The following is a 10230-nucleotide window of genomic DNA, read 5'->3' on the forward strand; positions in this document are numbered from 1 at the left end:
TTAAACTGGGTCACTGGAGGGATGGACAGCCCTTTATGTAGATAAGGAAGCTGGGGAGGTAAGGTTTTTCTCTGTCAGACAAGTTCAATCTTCAATATACAGAGGTGTCTAGCCGGCTCTCCCTGGGTGGTGCAAATGGTTGACATGCTCTGCTGCTAACCGAAAAGTTGGAGGTTCGAGTCCAACCAGAGGTGCCTTGGAAGAAAGGCCTGGTGACCTACTTCTGAAAACTCACTAGTTGAAAATGATACAGAGCACAGTTCTACTCTGACACAAACGGGGTCGCCATGAGTTGGAGCTGACTTGACAGCAACTGGTAGTCGGCTGTCCAGGAAAGTATCAGTACTCACAATGTGGGTTTGAGAGTCAACAGCATGCAGAATATTTGAGGTCTTGGTTCTGGAGTCACCTAACTCAGTCAGAGCTGCCTTTTGATTCTCTTCTGATAAGAACTTGTAAGTTCACCATTCTTCTTTCAATAGAGACTGTGGATTGGTATCTCATTTAGTCCATAAATTCTTATTTTATTTCCAATAAGCGGTAATGCTAAACTTACAAGCACAAAGTCATAGCTGAGTCACGCACAGATAAGGTCACGTTTATTTAGTGCCATTGGACAAGTACAGAAATTAAAACAGATATTTTACAAAATGTACAATTTATATTTACATAAATACTTTAATGATGACATTAGAGGAATGTACAGATGTAATTTTTAGGCCTATCTTGTATCCTGACAAATTAGATATATGTTTCTATACACATATATCTTGCTTGTGAGTTTTCCATAATTATAGCCCATGGATAAGTTTTGGACATGTCTATGATGATTCTAAACGGCCATAAAATTTATGGTAACTGCACCCCAATAATTGATTCTGTTAAATTCCACTAAATGCACATTTGAAAGTCATCAGGGGTTATGACTTTGATTCATTTAAGGGCTTTGGGCCTCAGTTTACTCGTAAGTAAGATAAGAGGATTCCTGCTGATCTCGTCTGCTTCTGCTGGATTAAAAAATTAGTAAGCCTCTGCAGCTTCTAGGACAGACAAATGCTAGGGCCCCGTCATCTCTGTATCAAGGAGCATTCTCTGGTTAAGCTTCTTTCTATGGGAAAGGAGTCAATTTCTCAGTTTTTTACACCAGTTCACTTAATTAACAAACATTTCATTACTGCAGACACAGCGTAACTCCTAGTTTACAACAAAACACACTATTAACAGTCTCTGGATTTCAAGTTGAAGAACTGTACGTTGCCTCAGATCTTGAACTTGAAAGTTCAGAATTGAGGTACCCATAATGGGATCTCAACCAAGAATCCTCAAATCAAACCTTAATATATGGTCAAATATTTGTACGAAGATACGTTCAGTATGATCTTGGACTCCACCATGTCATTAATTACAGTAACTTTTTGGGGATTGCACTAGTCTACACAATATAAAATGATTGTAATGTGATATACTCTATAAGGTAAAACATATATCTGATTTCTGAAATTCATAGACATTTGCATTTGTAAAAAGCACCGCCCAAAAGTAAGTCATCCCTAAGCCATATCCTGAGCTTACCTTCATTCAAAGTTTACAGTTAATCATATCTTTGATTAAAAAAACAAAACAAAAGATAGATATAAATGACCTCACGTGGCTAAAGAAAATATGCTACACAGGGCTCAGGGATGAAAGAATGACTTCATTCTTTTCCTTATATTCATTGGGGGTGGGTCATGCAGTAGCTACACTTGGCCTCTGTAGGAGGGCTTACTCCAGGGACACTTGTTACATTTCTTCTCTACTGGTGTCGGACTCCAGCTCCTGGAGGAAGGCCTCGTTGTTCTGAGGACAGTTGGTGTGACAGGCGCAGGTCCCGATGACCATCACAGGTTTCTTGATGATTTGCCCTGGGGAGCACTGGAACTCCACCTGGATGGTTTTGGTGTTATGGGGGGTGCAGCACCGGCCGTCGCTGCAGACCCCACAGAACCTGGGCTTGTAGGTGTGCAGGCTGGTGCAGTTCTTGAACTGCAGGTGGATGGCTTTGAGCGACTTCATCGTGCGGAGGCACTTTTTCCCTTTCTGAGAAAGAATAGGAGTAATGCCTGGGATGTCTACCATTCCTGTGAGGAACCATTTTAGGGGATTGCAATAACCTGCTAGCTGCCTATCCAATATCCACTGCTCTTACTTCTCTGCTAGCAGAATGGAAACTTTGGGAAATGTGCTCAGTTAAAAGTATTTGCTTTCCCAGACTATATGGGAGCTTGTGATGGCCTTGTGACGAAGTTCTGGCCAGTGAAGCATCCCCTAAGGGATTCTTGGAACTGGAAGTCCTACTGTACCCATACCTACTGTGACCACATTAGGTAGTGGTGCCACAACCTCTTCTGACCTTGAGATGGCAAGCATGGTGAAGGCATATGTATGGCAAGGAAACTCCATAATTTCTTAAACTATTCTAACATGTTTTGGTGTTATTTTTAGCCCAGTGTATTCTTAGGTGTTACAAAGACAAAGGAAATAAGCCTGGCATTGCTGCAAGCCTACAGTGTTTCAAATACTTTGACATTAACTCACTTAATCCTTATTAACAACATTCACTCATACAAGAACAATTACCATGCAGGCCCAGTATCAGGTGCTGAAGATTAAAGAAGACAAGACAGCCACAGAAATGGAAAACACAAGCAAATCGTGACACTAAGCAGCAAGTGTGAGGCTAGAGATATGAATGGGGGCAAATAAGAGGGTCATCTTAGCCCAGTGTCAGAACGGTATTGCTGCCCAAGTTTTATCAGTGAAGAAGTAGAAGCTCAAAAGGCTAAAGGGATCAGAAAACTTCCAGTATTTGAATTTGTTTGACTGCAAAACCCAAGCTTTCTTCTTTACTATGACCTTAGGAAATTCCAAGACGGTGGGCTTTAAGGTTATTTTCCATGAAGGCAAAGCATGTCTAGAATTTATTCAAGATTCCAGTAATAATGGTTAATGAGGAAACCCAATTTGATGATAAACCCACCCAGTGCCATCTACAGGAAAGAAATAGCTATGTGTATTTCTTCATTTACTAATCTGCCACTATTCTCCATTTCCCTTCATCTTCCCAGGCACAGCTCACAGCTTGTGGGGTGACTAGACTTGGAATTCTCTTACAGTAAGTGGTTCTTAAACTTTAGCATGCATAAGGTTATCTACAGGGTTTGTTAACAACCACAACAAAAATAAAACAGATTGCTGGGCCTCACGCCCAGAATTTCTGGTTTAGCAGGTCTGGTGTGGAACCCAAGAATTTGCATTTCTAACAAGTTCTTCGGTGATACTGCTGGTCTGGGGACCACACTTTGAGAACCACTACCCCAGATTATAAGAATCTCCTGGCGATAAGGAAGTAATGATTTTTTTGCTAGTATTTAGCTAGCCTCCATATATACTCCCTAGGCTCCCCATACTACAAATAAATATATTAAATATGATATTTCTCAATATTAGAGTGTGAGCTACAAGAATACAAATTTTGGGAAAAGAAACAATAGAAAACAACCATGTTTTAGAGGCATGAGATGGAAAATCCTGCCTTAATAAACAAATTAAAAATATTTAAGGGATTGTTTCTTCCTTTTCATATTTAATGTTTAGCTTATATTCTAGCCAACACCACAAAAAGGCAGAAGGGCAACAACAACTCCGTGTGTGTGTGTGTGAGAGAGAGAGAGATTGCTCAGCAGGTGAACCGTGTTACATGTATGGAACAATTTCCCTAAGTGCGGGCAGGTACAGTCTTTAGGGTATAATTTTAGGGATAAGGTGTTTCTGGGCACTCTCTCAAAACTGGTAGAAGAAACAGAAAGTTAGGATGGACCTCAAAAAGCTATATAGCTAAGCAGTCATGTAACGAATGCAATTACTAGGGACTCCTTTTATTTTACTAATAAATAGAAATTTTAAGTAACACTGCCTAATGTTAACAAAGTGCTTAGTACATACCCATCACTTGGCAAATTCATGCCATTTAATCCTCATGATAACCTTGAGGCAGGTACTATCGATGGCCCTGTTACACAGAGGGTAGAACTGAGGCTGAGATACTAAGAAAACTGCCCAAGATCACCCATCTAGTACATGTGGAAAGGCAGGATTTGAAGCCAGCCTGTCTGGCTCCAGAGTTTGCACCCTTACGCATTAGATGACATTGCCTCAGTCCGGAGCTATGTAAACCCTTCATTGCTAGGGACTGTTTTATTTTGGCCTTAGGCTTGTACAAGAGTACATACAACAGTTCAATTTGGGTGTTGCATTTATCTGACATGGGGCTCTGGTAACAAGGTCTGTGATGTCATCAAGAACCAATCAGAGCTTCTGATCTGCATGTCTTATACTCAGCTTTAACACACTGAGTTGTTATAATTCCAGCTAACAAGGAAAGAAATATGCTGTTTAATTTGGCCCATGCTGCTTTATATTGGCAAATGTACTATTTCCACTAGACCTTTAAATATACTGAAACTAAGCCACAGATTCCCATTCATTTATTCATCACCAATTATTCATCAAGCACACTATGTACCAGGAAGGCTGTTGGGGACCCAGGGGCGAAGCAGATAGACATGGTTCAGACCCTTTGCTTTCTAGAGATTAAGCCCTGAGGACTGAAGGGGAATTCAGGTCAGGAGTGACCTTTCTAAAATCATTTAACTTGGTGACTTTGTAGCCAATTTTCTCCTAGAATGAAACAGGGATTGCTAGAGCGTTCTGAACTGGGCAAAGTATTATAGTCGATGGACCTTCCTTTTTACTCACAGACTTTCTATGAGCTACTGGATGCATTTCAACACGTGAAAGAGGAAACAAGGTGTAAATGTGCTCAGGTTGGCATCTGAAATCTCTCTACCTTCTCCCTGGGGTGAACTCCCAGCTACAGCTGACCTCTGAGTCAACCAGCATCACAGTGATTTTGTGAAGTCCAGGCTCCAGTGAGACGAGACCATGCCGTCTGTGACGGTAGGCTTCTCCAGGCACCTTACCTTATCTGCTAATTGCTCAGGCTCTTGTTGGCAGGGCCGCACCATGCAGAGCTGAGTCTGCTTCACCATCTCACACTGCCGATTCCTGTTGGTGACCCGCGTGGAAAAGCCCAGGCCGCAGCTCCTGGAACAGGCGCTCCACTCTGTGGTCTGTTCAATGCAGTTGACGCTCGAGTCAGAGACTTCAACTCCTAGGGTGGCTTCTGGTCTGTAGGCTACAGGATGGATCAATACAGAAGCTATACTGAATAAAACATGAGAATCACAAAGTGATCCTTTTAATCACTAGTAGAAAGAGGGTCTTAACCAATTCCATACCCACTAAACCGGTGCTCCCAGGGCGCAGATCTAGATCTCTTTACTAACTCCTTTTTTTTAACAGGTAGCCCGGGTGGTACGATGATTAAGAGCTAGGCTGCTAACCAAAAGGTCAGTAGTTTGAAGCCACTTCTTGGAAACCCTATGAGGCTCCTTGGACCCTGTGTCCCATAGGGTCACTATAAGTTGGAATCAGCTCGACGGTAATGGGTTTCAATGGGTAACAGACACCCATCTATCGGTTTGCCCTACTGTGGTGGTGTGAGTATTGCTATAATGGTGGAAGCAATGCCTCCAATATTTCAGATACCAGCAGGGTCACCCATGGTGGACAACGGACAAGTTTCAGAAGAGCTTCTGGACTACGGCAGGCTGGGAAGAAAAACCTGGTGAGCTACTTTCGAAAATTAGCCGATGAAAACCTACGGATCCCAACAGCATACTGTCCAATACTGCACTGGAAGGTGATCCCACGAGGTTGGAAGGCGCTCAAAATACACAGCGGCCGAAACAATGGACTTGAGCACACAATCTATCATGAGATGGCGCAGGACTGGGCAACGTTTTGTTCTGTTGTGTTTGGGGTCACCATGAGCGAGAGCCGATCTGACAGCAATTAATAACAACACTAACAGGTGGTACAATCCTGACACACTGTAGGCCTTCCAGAAATCTTTGTGCAATGACTGTCTAACATGTCATTAAGAAGCTTAGAAGAACCTGTCTTTAAGAAGCTTAGTGGTTTTAAGAATAGAGGACACTAGAACATCACAAACTAGCCTTAAAACTATAGTGTTTTCAACACATGCCTTTAAACATTAAAAAAGGTTATGAGAGAATTTTAATTGTGATGAATAAGTAGAACCAGCCTGTTCAAAATAGTGATGAAAGCTGTACTTTGCTTTTGGGAGATGGAGGTGGTTGTTTCAGCCACAGGATACAGAGACTTGGTCTTTAATTATGAAAAGTTCTGTCTGAACACTTAATCTGCATGATTTGGGATACATCTTCTTGTCTACATGGTAGTTTTCCCTATTTGTAAGGCCTGGATGATAACTTCTGATGGCAGAAATTCTATAAAACTCACATAACAAAAACAAACAAACAAACAAAAAATCAGTTGCCATGAGTTGATTTTAACTCCTGGTGACCCCATGTGAGTCAGAGTAGAACTATGCTCCATAGGGTTTTCAGTGGCTGTGATCTTTCAGATGTAGATTGCCAGGCCTTTCTTCCGAGGCACCTCTGGGTGGATTCTAACTGCCAACCTTTTGGCTAGTAGTCGAATGTTTAACAGTTTCCACCACCCGGGGACTAAACTCAGTATACCGACAATACAAATGATCTGGTTGATTCATGGCTTCTAACTGATAGATCAACTCATAAGGATTTTTTTTTTCCAAAAAATTTCCTTTATAAGATAAAACAAAAAGAAAAACAAAACACTTGCCCCTTCCTGCAGCATCTGGAAAAGTGACATTTCTCAGTGACACCTATCCAGGGATGAGAAACATTCCCCAGGGGGCTAGTTTTGACAGGACATAGGTAGTGTATGCAATCCAGAAAACAGTGATTTTTATTTTCATCTTTGAAATATTACTAAGAGTCAAGTGGGATTGACTAAAAACAAATAGTGGTCATTCGGTAAGACAAATCCGGTGTCATTTTCAATTAGGTAGATCCTCTTTAGAGAAACAGCCAGAACAATGGACTCAAACATAGCAACATTCATGAGGATGGCACAGGACCGGGCAATGTTTCATTCTGTCATACATAACGTTGCCATGAGTCCAAGCCGAATGGATGGCAACTGTCAACGGCAGCTTTAGACAAACTTGTGTGTGTACTTAAGTAACCTAGCTTGGATTTAAAGACAGGATGAGTTTGTTCTCAGTGGGCAATCTGGAATTCACAACAGAATGGCCAGAAACTGAGACTAGTTTTCTCATCTCACATTCAAGAGGACCCTCCTGCTTCCTGGCTGCATTTACTCTCTAGGCAGAAGGCCCCCCCCCCCCCCCGCCCCGTGTTGTGACCATCCCGAGGTACACAGTTTCTCACCTGGTAGGGCAATACCTCCCAATCCCTCCTCATCATCGGGGTCGCAGATCCATTTTTCACAGCACTCCCCGGGTACTTCAACTTTTCTTGGAGCTGGGCAGTCAGGCCGGGGCAAGAGCAGGTCGTGGTTGCAGCGGGGCACACAGCCAATCTGCCCATCTCTGCAGGTGCACTGGTATTTGCAACTCGGCTGGAAGGTCTCTCCACTGCGGTAAATGACCCCATCGAAAACACAGTTGTCTCCTTCTAGCACTACAATATTGGGAGAGCAGGGGAGAGGGGAAAACAGGACATGATGCATCAGAGAGGCTAGGTAAGATTTGGCAGAAATGTTCAAACCCTGAGTGGTCCTTTTCTAGTTTTGGTGATCTGGCTTCTTATCCATCTCCAGTAGAGAAATGTATTCGTGGAGGTCCTTCAGAGCAAGAACAAACCTTCATGGCCATCCTGTCCAGGTTCTCATTTTACAGGTGACGAAGGGAAATGATACACCCAAGGCCCCATAACTATTTCTTCCAGTGATAAAGTCATTCTGCAAAAACCTTTTTAGATACTCCTACTCCAGAAGCTTAGAATTAAAAAAAAAAAAAATGCATTGCATATGCTCCAAATAGGTTAACTGGTCAAATTGAGAAGGGCAATGGGATTCCCCGGCATTCAAGCAGAGAAAATCATCACCGGCTTAGATTACAAAGTAAAAGGCTTTTTCAAGCCCGGCATGTAGAGAGGCAGGGACTGCCTCATACTACAAATGGTAAACCAGGTGGAAAATCGACCCCCAGCAGACTAAATTTCATGAGCCTGGATTTACTAGTTGTCTGCATTTTATTTTACTCACCGCCACCTGGACAAGGGTTACATAGTCATCCCAGGAGACCAGGGGCTGCTTTGGCTCAAATAGGACAGTTAGAGGTGTGAAAAGAAACCTGCTGGACTGCAGGTGTGAACTCTGAGAGTATGAGTAAGCTCACGTTTCCATCACCCCCAAGTGTGTCCCTGGAAACGTCCAAAGGAAATGACTTCACTGACCCTTAACTTGGCTTCCCTCCCCATCTATTTAGATTCTTCTCTAGGGTGGCAAGTGATGAAGGCGTCTCACCTCCTTGGGCAGGTTTCCTCTCTGGCTTCTGGCACTCCCCACACCCCTAGGCGCCCCCATACCATGCGTGGCTCCATAAACATCAACTACTGCACCATCATTATCATCATTAGTATTATTGCTCATCACCCTCTGGGAAGAGGGAGGAAGAGGAGAAGCAAGAGGGGCAGCTCTAGCTGGCCCCGGAGAAGAGCTCAAGGGTCGAGGGGGCTGTATTACCCATGCAGATGCCAGTTTGGGCGCGGGGGTCGGCGCTGCGGTCGCAGTAGAGGCCGCTGCTCTCCTCGCAAGGCTCCAGCTCCGAGCAGCTCTCGCCGCGCTGGCGGGCGCACACCAGGCAGCAGGAGCAGCCGTCCAGCACAGCGGGCACCCCGGGGGCGCAGATCGGCGGTGCCGTGGGGCACTGGCCTGGGCATGGCGAAGGGCAGCGCTGAGCCGAAGAGACCTGGGGGCGTGCGAGACAAGAAGGAGAAACCCCTCGGTACGGACAGTCGAGGGCGGACGAGCCCGGGCGCCCAGCAGGGGCCGCTCAGAGGGGAAAGTAACCGGGGCGCCTTGGGGGCGCGCCACTTACCTGGCCCAGGAGATGGAGGAGCAGGAAGGCCAAGCAAAGGCGCTGCTTTCGCAGGCAGAGGCTCAGGCTCTGCATGCTCGGGCGTTTTTCTGCCGCTCTTACTGAAAGGAGACTTTCTACCTTTAGTGTTGCTGCCTGCGGTCCCCGGGTTCCGAGTCGCCGCTCCGCCTGCGCCACCGCGCAAGTTTTATAGCGCGCTCCAGGGACGCGCACAAGCCGGTTGGCTGTGGCGCCAGGAGGAGGGGGATCGGATGGGTGGGGAAGTGGAACGAGCCCCGAAGTTGCCATGACAATTGGCCGTGGGTGCCGCTCTCCTTAGGGCGCGGCGCCGGGGCCTGTGTGTGCCTGTGTGTGGCGACTGGCTTTTCCCAGAGCTCTGGGAGGGGCTGGGTGGAGTCCCCGGGCCGAGCCCCAGGGCCCGCTCGAGCGCGTGGGAAGGAAACGCCCGTTTCCTCCTGGAAGCGGCTTTGCCTTCCCCCAGGACAAAGACACCGCCGCTCCCCACCATACTCCTCCGCCCAGGCCGTTCCCACCAGGGCTGCGAACCGTGGGGCTCTCTTCACGGGATGCCTGGAGTTTGGGCCATGGAGGGGTGGGGAGGGGGGTTGGCGGGAGGCCTGGGAGTTTAGTCATAAGGGAAGCACATGCAAGTTTGTCACTGTTTAGGGCACTCGTTGAATGTGGAGAGAGATTAAGAGAGAAGGGAGGAAGGATAGGAAGGAGGGATGGAGGGGAGGAGAAAAAAAAAAGAAAACAAAAAACCACAGAAAGGAAAAGAATCTCAGTGTTAGGTTGGAGGATGTCAAAGTCCTTTTTGTCCAAATCATTCCAAGCCTCCCCGAGTCTTTAACCCATATTCCACAGGTCTGATAAACACTAAACGTAAAAAAATTAAATATAAGATCCTGGGGTGAATACAAACGTTCCTTCTTGGTAGAGAAAAGCCTCAAAACACCTGCTGTAAAATGCCGAATGTGAAACAGCACATCTAAAAATCCAAAGGCCTTTCAGAGTTTTCTAGGGGGGTTCCGCTCAGCCAACATCAAAACCTCAGCGATTTAAGGAAGGTGTGAAGAAGCAACTTGCTTTACTTGGCTCACCCCATCCAATCAAATCCGTCTCCCATCTGGCACCCACTTTCAGAAAATGGCTGCCTT

The 10230-nt window shown here is 45.4% G+C and overlaps 1 protein-coding gene across 1 annotated transcript; it reads right to left on the reverse strand.

Annotated features, from left to right (window-relative positions):
• Positions 1-561: 561 nt before the first annotated feature.
• On the reverse strand, positions 562-9615 carry CCN3 (cellular communication network factor 3). The gene is made up of 5 exons (XM_049854224.1): positions 9074-9615; positions 8719-8944; positions 7401-7652; positions 5022-5236; positions 562-2079 (listed from the first exon to the last, which is right to left on the reverse strand). Exons 1-5 carry the CDS (start codon positions 9359-9361, stop codon positions 1783-1785), a joined length of 1278 nt encoding a protein of 425 aa, XP_049710181.1. The 5' UTR covers positions 9362-9615; the 3' UTR covers positions 562-1782.
• Positions 9616-10230: the final 615 nt, after the last annotated feature.

The sequence above is a fragment of the Elephas maximus genome, chromosome 15 (assembly GCF_024166365.1).
Source record: "Elephas maximus indicus isolate mEleMax1 chromosome 15, mEleMax1 primary haplotype, whole genome shotgun sequence".
NCBI lineage: Eukaryota > Metazoa > Chordata > Mammalia > Proboscidea > Elephantidae > Elephas > Elephas maximus.